This window comes from Herpailurus yagouaroundi, unplaced genomic scaffold (assembly GCF_014898765.1).
Source record: "Herpailurus yagouaroundi ecotype Mexico unplaced genomic scaffold, PumYag 165, whole genome shotgun sequence".
Lineage (NCBI taxonomy): Eukaryota > Metazoa > Chordata > Mammalia > Carnivora > Felidae > Herpailurus > Herpailurus yagouaroundi.
The window spans coordinates 15,480,169-15,493,920 of NW_024412406.1; the positions used below are offsets into that span (position 1 = coordinate 15,480,169).

Sequence of the window (13,752 nt, forward strand, 5' to 3'; positions counted from 1 at the left end):
GAGACAGAATCTGAAGCAGGCTCCAGGCTCCGAGCTGTGAGCACAGAACTCACAAACTAACTGCAAGATCATGACCTGAGCTGAAGTCAGACGCTCAACTGACTGAGCCACCCAGGTGGCTCAGAACATTTTTAAAAGAAAAGCAGCTGAATCTCAATAAGAACAGAGAGCTGTGCATAAGAACAGTGATGGGAGTTATGAAAAAAGAAGGCTATGATCTACTAGAGGGGGCAGAATGGGTTTGGAGCTCCTCCCAAATGTCCCATATCTAGAGAATTGCCATTATTTGACCTATATAGAAGCTGTCTGCAAAATCCTCATTTGAGTGTTTTTCTTTAGTTGCCCTGGATTAGAGTTCACGCAGTGAGAAAGTCAGTCCCTATGACATTTGTCACAAACAATTAGGGGCAATAGTTTTACACAGCAGCTGCCTGAGGCAGTGATAGCAGTTGGGGCAACCAAGGAGTTTACAAAATAAAAATAAAATAATAATAATAATAATAATAATAATAATAATAATAAATCTAGTGGATGAGACGCCCATAACAAGCTTTCAAAAGCTCTGACATATTCCTGAGGATCTAGAAAACAACATGCATGTGTAGTACTATGCACCTGTCCAGGAAAAAAAAAACCTGATAAAGCTCTGTCTCTCACCTCTGCTTAACCTAGAAGCTCTACGTAAGCAAAGTTGTGAAGTGCTGCAGTGTCCATAGCCTGCCTCAGTACCCTGTATTAGCTGACTACTAAGCTGAGTAGAAACTTAAGTAATTGTATACAAAAATATATATAGACTCTGTAAGATTAGTTCAGAAAAGCCACTAAATAAAAAGTAGTAAGGACAATAACAACAAGGAAAAACAGCGGCAACAAACCCTGTCGGGGGAGGGTCTAACTTCCAGAGTAAGAACTTCCACATTATATTATATTAAGTATCCAGTTTGCAACAAACCAAAAATTAGTGAGATGCTTTATAAATCATCATATCATACATGCCAATAAACATGAAACTGTGGCCCCTAAATAGGAAATAAAAGCAGCCCTGAGAAACTCCCTGCAGAAGCCCAGATGATGGACTTACTCAGCAAAGACTTAACTACTATAAATATATTTGAAGGACTAAAATAAATCATGTTAAATAAAGGAAATTATGAGAATAAATTCTCACCAACTAAAGACTATTAATATAAAGGAAACAAATAGAAATTCTGGATTTAAAATGAAAACAAAAATCACTCCAGGGGCTCAGCAGTTGATTTGAGCTTGCATAAGAAAGAATCAAAAAACTTACAATAGGTCAATTGAGATCCAGTCTGAGGAACACAAAAAAAAAAAAAAAAAAAGAAGAAAAATGAACAGTTCCATCAAGTGTACCAAAATACATATAATCAGAGTCCCCAAAGGAGCAATGAAAAAAAAATAGTCCGAAAAAATATTTGAAGACATAATGGCTGAAACCTTCACACATCTGATGAAAATACTAATCTACATATCCAAGAAACTGCAGTAAGATAAAGTCAAAGATATCCACACTAACATATCACTCTATCAAAAGAGAAAGGCCATGGAAGAATCTTGAAAGCAGAGAGAAACAACACAGCATATACAAAGGATCTTCAATTTTGCTGGAGAGCTCATCTTAAGCAGGAGTCAATGTTTAAAACTTTGAGAGTTGTAAATGCCCCAGTTCTTGCATTATTACATGAGAAGATATGAATTCTAATAATGCTGCCCATTTTTTATTATATCTTTGGGTTCCTAACACTATACATAATTTAAATTTGGACCCAACCACCGATGTATAGACCTGAGATCTTGATTTCTGATGAACACATTTACATTTTTCATCCAAAGCCTAGAACAGATAGACAACTTCTTCCTGTTTTTCACAGTTGGAGAGTACAGGTATTTTGTTTCTGTTTCATACCTGTGGCAGTTCCCCCAGGTGTCAGGCTTTATTTATACAGGCCCCTCATACCAGCTTCCCTGCCTTAGGCAGACCCAGTGCCAAATCACCAGTTGTTACAGCTATTAAGACCTCAGACTCCAGGGTCTAAAACCTGAATCCATATCTTAGGTCTCAACAAGTCACACTTGCATTAGCACTTCTAACTCTGACTCTTATTTCTTTATTTTGGACATCTCTACTATTTCATTTGTTTGTTTGTTTGTTTCTTTTTCTTAGCTTGTTTGTTTGTTTTACCTTAGTTTTTCAGGTTTTAAAAGTTCACAACATAATTAGAAGGTACTGGCTGTGTTGGCGATAGCTATTTTATGACTTTATATCCATGTAGATAATGAATCTACCGACTGGATGGCCTGTACCTCAATTTCACTCCACATTTGTTCCATCAAATTTCAGCCTTCTTTCTCCATTCTCACATTTTACATCCAAACTTAACTTACAGATGGGAAAAGTAGCCTAGAGACATAAGGTCTAAAATCTAACAACACTATGGAAACAATTCACAACCCTCTGATTCATTGGACTTTTCATCCAGTAGTTCCCAATCTTTAGAATAATCAAGGTCTGCCTGAGGGGTTTATTAAAAATGCAGAATTCAGAGTCCCATGCAGAGATTCTGATTCAATATGTCTGAAGTGAAGCCCAGTAATATGAACACCAAACAGCATCCCAGTAGATTCAAATATCTGTGACATGAGTTATTAAAATTTTTTTTAATGTTTATTTTTGAGAGAGAGAGAGAGAGAGAGAGAGAGAGAGAGAGAGAGAGAGAAAGCACGAGCCAGGGAGGGGCAGGGAGAGAGAGGGAGACACAGAATCTGAAGCAGGCTCCAGGCTCCGAGCTGTCAGCACATAGCCTGACGCGGGGCTTCAACTCATGAACCACAAGATCATGACCTGAGCCAAAGTCAGACGCTCAACCGACTGAGCCACCCAGGAGCCCCTGTGACATGAGTTATTTAGTGACTTCACCCTATAATCTGAGAGATTAAAAACAAACAGACTTCTAACATGAGGTTTTTTAAATTGTGATTTATACCTTAAAAAAAAGCAGAATAAAAAAATCTAACTAAGGTTTCTGTTTATCTTATTTACAATAGAAGTTTTTAAAGCTTCCCATTTAATTATTCAAGACATCTTTTCCTAAAAGGTGTTCTTTTATAAAACTTATTTGAGCTGTCTTATTTTTAAATGATGCAATAGGAAATATGCACTGCTACAAAGATCCTGACATTATTTGGAAACTTTCTGCCATGATAATTTTGTCTCAGGAGAAATGAGAAAATGCTATAAAACTACCTAGGTATAATTTATAGAAAGCTGAGTCAAGAAACAGGTGTTACTTTTGGAATGATGAATCTTGTCCTTTTCCTCACTCATAAATTTCTAATATATGAGCCTCTAGACTCTAAATCAGATATTGGGTTCATATGTATTTATGTCATTAATTCTCTTTCACTGAGGAAATCAAGAGGTAGATACATTACCTTGCCAGCTCTTTCACAAACCAAACGCGTTGAGTACGAGTACCAGTGGAGATGCTAGTGCCTCAGTGGCTTCATCTCACACTTGTCCCCGCACCTGAATGTTGGATGCTGCTCTTGAAAAGTATTTTCATCTCTGTGCTCGGAGCTTGGCTACAATGCTAGCTAGCATTCCACTTCCAGATGGCTCTTATTACTACCTAATTACTTTTAAACCCTGATTTTATTTCAAACAATTTACCATTGTCAAGGGTCACCTCCAAGTACAACACTGCTGAAATCAAATATTTTTGGTGCTAGGTCTATGGTTAGGAGAGTTTAGGAATGGCTTTTTTAAGAGTGATTGATAGACCATATGGCAAAAGCCATGGCTAAACTATAAATCCAATATTAAAATTTAAAAAGCTATAAAAATGTTTATTGCAAGTATTCAGTCACAATTATTATTTATTTTATTTGTTAAAATTTCTAACTGTCTTGATAAATGAATTAGAAAGTATCAAAGAAATATATTCACTCATTCATTCATCCTTCTGATAGTTATTGAGTTCTTATTATGTACCTCAATGTGGTAAAGAAAATAGATTCCTTCTCTCAAAGACTTCGCATCCAAGGGGAAGAGGAAATTATTGCAACTTACCAAAATCATGTGAAACTATATGCAGAAAGTCAATATGATTAGATGACAAGAGTTAAAGACAATTTGGGGGATTTTTATCTCCTTTGCATTATTAAGCTATTTTTTAGACTTAATATTGATTGGAGATACATGGATTTAAAGACAAAAAGTAAGTCTAAATTTGCACATGGATTAAATAGACTCTTTTGGTCAGCTGTGTTCTTTTAAGTTCCAGCTCATTGTAAGCTACCGCCCACTCATAAAATTAACACACTGTGATCCTGCAAGGATGTTGTTCACCTTGACTTCCTCACTTCGGGCACCTGTGTGTTGACTCTAACAGTCAGAGCAAAATTATATATACTGTCTTTATACAACACACATTACCATGAAGGGCTTTTTTTAAACACAAAACTTATTAAGGCCTCAAGAGGATATGGTGAAAATGATCACCAAAGTGATCCAAAGTGTAGAATGAGAGTTTATGTACATTTGAGTGAGTGGAGAGTAGACAGGGAGTTTGCATTTGTTTGCATAAAAGTTTGGGAACACTGTTAATGCTTTCCTACATGGGGGTATTCTCCTCTTTGCATCTCATGCTGCTTTCATCCTAGATCATTTCACTTAGGATCCCTTGCATTGAAGATCTTTAAAATAGTCTCTTTATTTTTGTATTAGGTTCAAGTACAGCCCACTTTCTGAGTCTCATCAGTTGTTTGTCTGAAGGAGGTGTACAGATTCCAACAGAATCTGTAAAATGTCACTGTGTTATTCACTGTGTTTCTGAATGTGCCAGCTGAGTGACACTTCTACTGTATGCCTGTTCTCACCTGAGCACTCTGCTCTTAATCCCTCTCCTGGATGCGTTTCCTCTGGCCACATAAGCTTACAGCTACAGAAGTGGGATAAGAATTTTTTTTAAGGCCTTTTAACCCAGAAGAGTAATTTGCTAGATCCCCCTGGGTACAGGATTGTAATGTTAGCCATGTAACATATTGGTCTTTCTGGTAGCTATGGCATAGGGGAATTGTTAATGAATCACTTCATACCAATTATCATGAGAGCTACGTTATCAATTACAATTTTTATTCCACCCTGCAGGCTATTGTTGATTTAAAAAAGTAAATTTGGATATGTTATTATTTTTTAAGTGATGTTATTTCCATATAGTCCAGACTCCAACCTCTCATCTGGATTGCTGAGCCCATATATCTGACAATGTCAGTAAACCCCTGGAAAGCACACACTGAGTCATGCCAAAGTGTAGTAATCCATTTTTTGTTATGATTATAACCTAGTGATTTAAATCAAGAGTTATATATTCTATATGCTTTAAATATTGTGATACTATTATTTGTTTTGCGAACTTAGCAACGGTTTCTCTGTCCATGCACTTATTCATTTAACCAATAATGATAATCTCACATAAAATAATGATGAGGTGATCCCAACACACTTCAAAATTGTTTGATAATCACAAGTTATCACTGCTTATAATTCCACAATATTCAAAGAAGATTGACATTGCAAAACAGACATTCTGTGTTGGTCTTCAGGAAAAACAGTTCACTTCCTTTGAGGTGTTACATACTCTTCCTTGCAGGGTCAACTCGTAGGACTCTGCACCACAATGAAAACATCACAGAATCAACATTTAACCTGAAGTAGAGCTCATCTTTACATGGTCTCCCTAAACAAGCCTGCATTTTTTGCAGACGTGTAATGTTATGAACAGGAAATGCCTGCCTGTGGATTTCCTTTAGCTGAAGACAATTTGTCAGTAAACGGCCACGTCTACTCACGTTTATCTTGTTCTGCTTCTACTCCTTCACTTTCTGTGTCACTTGGCAAGATCCATGGCTGATGAACTACTTGCAATTGCTTTAAAGATTCATCCTGCCAAAGACAAATTTCATTCTGGATTAAACTCTAGATGCATATCATGAATACCAACATGGGTGAACATTTTAGTCTTATGAATTATATGTCCAAAAAAAGAAAAAGAGAGAGAGAGAGTGAAAGAGAGGGAGAGAGAGAGAGAGAGAGAGAAGAATTTCCTCACAACAGAGAAGAGTCCTAAGTTTAAATTCATTTTCATGTCAAAGACATGCCATTAACTCTGAACGAATTTTTTTATATTCCCCTTTTAATAAGATTTAATGTCTTAATAAGAAGAAATATCGGGGCGCCTGGGTGGCGCAGTCGGTTAGGCTTCCGACTTCAGCCAGGTCACGATCTCGCAGTCCGTGAGTTCGAGCCCCGCGTCGGGCTCTGGGCTGATGGCTCAGAGCCTGGAGCCTGTTTCCGATTCTGTGTCTCCCTCTCTCTCTGCCCCTCCCCCGTTCATATGCTGTCTCTCTCTGTCCCAAAAATAAATAAATAAACGTTGAAAAAAAAATTAAAAAAAAAAAAAGAAGAAATATCTAGACTCTGTTCCTTCCTGAATTAATATTTTTATGGAGATCCTGGCAATCATGCTTAGGAATATAACAATGAAATATTCAATATAATATTGCACAAAATGTGCCTGGTTGCTATCAAAGTTTCAGACTCCTTTTAATGAGAATAAAGATTAGTAGGATTTAGAGAACATTCTCAACTTTACCTTTCAGTGTTACTTATTTCACTATCTTCTTTCTCTTCTTACTTCCTTATTTTTGTCACTATATTTCCCATAATTCCTTCTTGCTCTATGCTTTCTTTCATTGCCCTCAACCAGACCCTCATCATCTCCCATCCTGACTGCAGTAATCACCATCTATGAGTTTTCTAGGGTCAAGTTTCATACCCTTCCTAATTCTCCCCACCAGTTTCCTGCCAGAGTGGGCTTTTTAAGATGTCATATGAGGTACTCGTTACCTTTCCATAGTCCTACAGTGGTTTCCAAATTCCCAGGATAAAATCTAAACTCAAAAGCCCCTCGTGATCCATCCTGGTCCACCCTGATGTACCACCACTTTCATCTCCAGCTCACCTCAGTTAACCCTTGCACTTCAGATAGAGTTAACAGGTAGCTCCTCAATTTTGTCACTGTCTGATATGCCAAGAGGTTTCACTTCCTGCCTAGAATACACTACATTTATTTATCTGTTTCAGACATTGACACTTCTCCCACGGCTCAGATGTCCTCTCTACTGAAAGTCTTCCTCAGGGAAGACAGAACTACTCCTGTATTCTGCCGTGTGCCTATTGTACCAACATAATAATTACTGCATAGTAATTGTCCTTTCATATCCCCCTCCCTCAAAAATAATCTGGAAGGTCCCTAAGGACATGGATAACTTTGGTCACCTTTCAGTTTCAAATTTATTGAGCCATGAATTAAGAAAATCTTTTCAAACATATTTTGAAATTTTAAGACAAAATCAATACGACCTGTCGATTTACTCTCTTGATGACTCAAATTCATCCATCATCTCTCCCCCCTTTTAGTAATGTTTTTCTGTAACTTGAGGTATTTTGTTTATTTTGTTCAGACAAATACTATTAAGATAAAAATAAGGGCCCACAACTCCTGAAAGTGGATATCGCTATATATTAAATTTCCACTTTGCTTACAACAACTCCTGTATGAAAGAAACATCATATCTGCCCTCCCTTGATTATGGTAGTTAACTCTAGAGATATTGAGTCCCAATCTAGAATTTCAGAAAGTCACAATTTTTCTAGAGTTTGGGAGGGGGGCAGGGGTTTGAATAGGTGAATCAGAGGAGATATTTTAAAGAAGTGAAAGTTTTCTGATATTATAATGATAAATACAAGACACTAGCATTTGTCAAAACCTATAGAACTTCACACAATAGAGTAAAACTTAGGGTATGCAAATGAAAAAAAATATTGTGGAGTTATTTCTACAGAGTGTATTGCAAGCCCTGGGAGAGGGAATGGGGTAATTGTTGAAACATCAGCAATGTTCTGGTCTCAAGGCTGTTGAATGCAATAGCACTATGAGAACAGAGCCCCATGATCTCCCAGGAGCCAATCAGGGAACAGACCGTTGTAATTGCCTAGCCGTCATTGAAACTGCACATCTTCCCTACATGCTTTCCCGTAAACACCAGATGTGTACTTGGTCTATGTCTGGAGGCTCTTTGTGTTTTCCTCCCATGCACTGACACTCTTTGATGTTTATACCTGGCGAACATGAAATAAAGACTATGTACAGTTTGCTGCTACTGTTATTTCGCTGGCAGAGGCACCTTGCACGTCCGCTTAGTCTGTCTGAGAACTTTCTTCAGTGCACAGCTACAAAAAATCAATTAGAGGTTGGAAGATCCCAAGATGGAAAGCAAAACACTAACAAAGCATCTAGATGCATTACAGGTGTATGAAATGTAACTGAAGGGGGTGATGGAATAAGGTGCTAACCTAAGTAACTTTGAAAATGAATGGAGTCTGTAAAACCAAAACCAAAAAGAACTGTTCACAAATACTGTATACTAACTGATAAAGTTGTTTTCCATGTACATATAGGTTAACAAATCTGAAGCTACATATATTCTGGAATTGGACAATGAAGCAAATGGATAACAGATGCTGGGAGCCAAATTTCTCACTGCTGAAGTGGGAGTTTATAGAAAGCAAGGCTAGACTGATCCATGTATAATGTATTATTAGAGTTGGAGACGTCAGCATGAACTCATGTTGAGCTCACTACATATACAGAAGGCCAAATATCGAAATATTTATGAATATTGATATATACATGGGTTACAACAGACACATATATCTTCCTACTCTGGCAGCTGAGACGGCTTAGAAGCGATGACATCCCAATAGCAAAGAACACAGCTACCACCCAGATCTTGGTTCCTAATACCATTCTCTAATGAAAGAACCAGAATTCTTGAAGAAATGACTGATTCTAGGACTGAGGCAGGAAAGATACAAGATAAGCCTGAAGCATCTTGTGGTGCCAGAAAGCAAGAAAGTGTTCACACATGTACGCACACACACAATAATGGGAATATATCAAAGGGATAAAGGAGCCAAGTGAAAAATCTATTAATGGCAGAATCTAGGACAATTTATACCACAAAATAAATAAGATAGCATTGGGTTATTATGCAATATAAAATAAATATCTATGAATCCATTCCGACAAAAATAAATGTTTGACTAAATAAATTAATAGGTAAGAATAGATAAATATACCATGCAAAAGGATTTCAAATAATCTATATGGATACTCTACTCTTAAGGAGGTGGAGAATAACTTCCTAATCTGTAAGCGCATGCTATGGGTAGTGACTTTCTACCAGAGTGCAATATGGAAAGGAGGGCCAAAAGACTAACTTTACAGTGGAGAAACCTGGCCAACACTATCTACAGACAAGTGATTAAGGTGAATATCAATAGCAATAATTCATAGTATGTATATACCCTTGATAGGAGGTGATGAAATGGAATTTGACCTCTATGGTTTTCCTTCTCAAACACATCATCTCAGTGTAACCGTGAGAAAAATATCACACAAATCTCAACTGAGAAACAATCAACAAAATATATGACCAGTACTCTTTAAAACTCTTACCATCATCAAACACAAGGAAAGTCTGAGAAATTGTCACAACCAAGAAAAGCCTAAAGATATCACTACTAAATGTAATATGATATCTTAGATGGGATCTTGGAATAGAAAAAAGACATTTGACAAAAACTGAGGGTATTTGAGTAAAGTATGGATTTAGTTACTAATAATGTATCAGTATTGGTTTATTAATTGTGACAAATATATTAATATAAGGTATTAATGACAATTAAAACTGGGTGAGAGGTACATAGGAACCCTCTGAACTACCTTGTCAACAATTCTGTGAACCTAAAACTGCTCTAAAATAAAAAAGGTTTATTTAAAAATTAAAATAAGCAAAATAACATTTTTAAGTGATTTTCAATCTTAAAATAAAAGCAGCTTTTTTTTTTAGTACCAACAACTTGAAAATAGTCTGTTAATCAGATTAAAACTTAAATTCCAGACAGTAGGTCCTAAGAGTTGTCATCAGAAGGAGAATATTTTTTTTCTTTTTATTGTATCTATATGAGATGATGGATGTTAACTCAACCTATTGCGGTCATCATTTCATAATATATATAAATCAAGCCATCACACTGTATACCCTAAACTTAAACAGGATGCATGTCAATTACTTCTCAATAAAACTGGAAAAAATAAAAACAAAACTTATATTGCTATAATATAAGAGATGGGCTTTGCACTGAAAAGTCCTTGCCTCAGGGTTGAGAGTCACAGTCTTTTACCATAGTTAATTTAGAACATGTCACTTCTCTTCTTTGGATGGAATGGAGTAGATGAAAATACTAGATAAGATGACCTCCATTATTTCACAAGTGGTAAATTGCTGGGTCTAGATTCTTTAGACAGCCAGCAGATTGTGAGAGGCACTAGATGAACTACTGTAAGGAAAGCTGGCAAAGAAAAAAATAAAGATAGTTAATCCTGAAATATACATTTTAGGTGTAAATTAGTGTTTATTTTTGGAATTTAACTTATTTTTTGTTCAATTTTCTCAATTATTGTATCTGGTTTTGCAGGGCCATACCTTAAGAAACAGCATAAATGCAAAAAAAAAAAAAAAAAAAAAAAGTCTTGGCTTTAAAACCCCATAACACTATACAGGACAGCAGAAATATAATTTCAGAAATTTTTGTGTAATAGAGAGGGAACTCACATCCCTGCAAATTACCAAAAATAGAACACACAATCTCTGATGTTTAAGAAAGAACTATGAAAAATACCCTTTTGGCTTTGTAAGGTAAAATCAAAATGGCTAAATCTTACTCATTTAAAACATAAAATTTTAAAGTGACCATGAAAAAATATTTTTAGTTAAAAAAGCATTTTGGTTATTTACCTTTTGGTCCCAAATACTAAAACCTGCTTTCATAAGAAAAGACATAGCTAATAAGTCAATTGTGTTACTTTTTCCCATAATAGTTCAGAATATTAAGCAATCCTACTGATTGGTTTCCAGATTTAATGGCTTTACTCCTGAAAAGATAATAAACATTCAGTTATCCTTTGTTTATTGTAAATTATATAAAGTAAAAATGGAACTTTAGCTCAGTAAAACATGTAGTTTGGGAAGAACTCTAAAATGGTAAGTTTTTGGAATCGTAGGGATAGTACAAACATTACTATTAATAGATCATTTAAATGTTTTACTTTGGTTTTCCCTAAAATAGGGTTTAATAATATTAATGCACCTGTTTGCTTTATCCATGTCAACAGGAAATACTATGTATGTTCAAACTAAAACCCATCAGACTTTTTGAGGGGGACAAGAAGCTGAAATCTTGAACATTTCTAAAAACAGGAGCTGATATGTTCTGTGCCAACTTGTTCAACAATTTTTCTAGAGGAATATTAAACTATGTCTCAACCATAGTACAAACTGTTTCATACACCCAAGAGCAAGTTCTGGGGTTGCTTTTAGAAGAAATGCCATTCATCCTTTTTCTAAAACACTTTCACCGTAAGTATGTAAACACCCAGGGACTAGGAGTGCTGAGGAATAGTGATATGCATCACATGGAAACCGGCTGCCAGCCGTATGTCAGCATATCATTGTATCTGCCAACAGAGGAAGTGCTTTATAAACTTCAGCAGTAGTATTATTCCACATGGATAGCCTATTTTTGGATTCTCTAAATGCAATCAATCAGTGATTTATGTCATCTGTGACCATGGAAGTTCAGTATGTTTAGAGAAAAAAAAAATGCTCTTTTGCTTAAACTTTCCCCATTGGATACTCCAATGCTGAGACAACTGAATATCCCTCTTCCTTTGGATAAATATGAAAACAATGCACAAAACATCAGCTTCTATCTTCCAAAAAGGATTAATCGCTTTCATTTTTCCTTCTATAACCATAGGATCCACATAAAATAAAAATCCCGGAAGCATGTTGCATGTAAAGTAAAACAGAATTACCCTCCTCTTCAGGTACATTTAATAGACTGCTCTCTCTGACGCAGAATTAATTCTACACTTCCATTGAAACAAATTTCTCCATTTATAACTTACATACGTAAATTAATACAAGCATACCTCATTTTATTGTGCTTCCCAGATAATTGTGTTTCTCACAAATGGAAGGTTTGTGGTAAGCCTGTGTGCAACAAGTCTATCAGTGCCGTTTCCCCAACAGCATTTGCTCACTTTATGTCTGTCACATTTTGCTAATTCTCTCAATATTTCAAACTTGTTCATTAATATTTTATTTGTTACGGAGATCTGTGATCAGTGACTATGACTTGCTGAAAGCTCAAGTAATGGTTAGCATTTTTGAGCAATAAAATATTTTTAAATTAAAGTGTATACTTTTAAAAGATATAATCATATTGCACATTTTATAGACAATACAGCGTAAACAAAATTTTTATATGCATTGTGGAAGCAAAAATTCATTGACCAGCTTTATTGCAATATTTGCTTTACTGTAGTGGTCTGGACCTGAACCCACAATATCACCAAGGTATGGCAGTAAAGTTTGAAAGTACCTTTCTTTTCGTATTTGTTAATGAAATGTCTTGTATTCTCAGACTGAGATCCATGATTTTTTAGTAAATTATACTTTTACAGCCCATTTCTTTTGGGAATTGTAAAAGGTCAATTAAAACCTAAGAAGAGGGAAGTAATAAGTTTAGGAAGCTATAAGTTTGAACTCATAGAATTTGGGAAAAGAAAACAGAAAAAAGCAATGATGAAGTTAAAAAAATACGGTGTATTGTGAAAAACATTACAAAATAGATGCAAGGGGCTAAAATAAATTTATGTGACAAACTTGCTATACTACACTGTGCACTGGGACCGCGCTCCATTTTATGTCCTAATTCATGCCATTTGGTGACATTTCTCTGCAAGGAAATTATGGGATAAAATTGTAAGGTTTTGAAATGGAGGAGAGATTACTGAGTACAGACAATGGAAAATAAATCATTTTTTCCTAGCATGTCCTTCTAGTTCCTGATTCTGTGGAGGTTCTGAGTCTTTCATGGACTTTTCATGGACATTGTTTATAGAAATTGCCAGTACTGCAAATGATTCTAGCCCATACATTGTATCCATTTGAACGTGATTGGTTGGTACCCTACAGATATTGGTCAGTTTTCCCAGTTTTTCCATCTCTTTATAACTTCAGCATTTCCTATTTGACTGTATATCTAAGGGTTTAACCGTCCTTTGAACTGGTTGTAACACTTTACTGGTCCCCTTACTAATTAATGAATTGAGTAAGTCTTTGATATGTGTTCATTTTATACCTGTATGAAAACCAGGATTAAGACTTAAAAAAAAAAAAAAAACAAAAAACATTGTAGCAACGTGGATGGAACTGGAGAGTGTGATGCTAAGTGAAATAAGCCATACAGAGAAAGACAGATACCATATGTTTTCACTCTTATGTGGATCCTGAGAAACTTAACAGAAACCCATGGAGGAGGGGAAAGGAAAAAAAAAAAAAAGAGGTTAGAGAGGGAGGGAGCCAAAGTATAAGAGACTCTTAAAAACTGAGAACAAACTGAGGGTTGAAGAGGGGTGGGAGGGAGGGGAGGGTGGGCGATGGGTATTGAGGAGGGCACCTTTTGGGATGAAGCACTGGGTGTTGTATGGAAACAAATTTGGCAATAAATTTCATATATTGAAAAAAAATTTAAAAAAT

The 13,752-nt window shown here is 35.8% G+C and overlaps 1 protein-coding gene across 1 annotated transcript in view; it reads right to left on the reverse strand.

The window, feature by feature from the left end:
- CUNH8orf34 (chromosome unknown C8orf34 homolog) overlaps positions 1-13,752 on the reverse strand; it is a 412,431-nt gene that overhangs the window by 23,594 nt on the left and 375,085 nt on the right. The window contains 1 exon segment of the mRNA XM_040487647.1: positions 5,872-5,965. Coding sequence (XP_040343581.1) covers positions 5,872-5,965 — 94 coding nt within the window.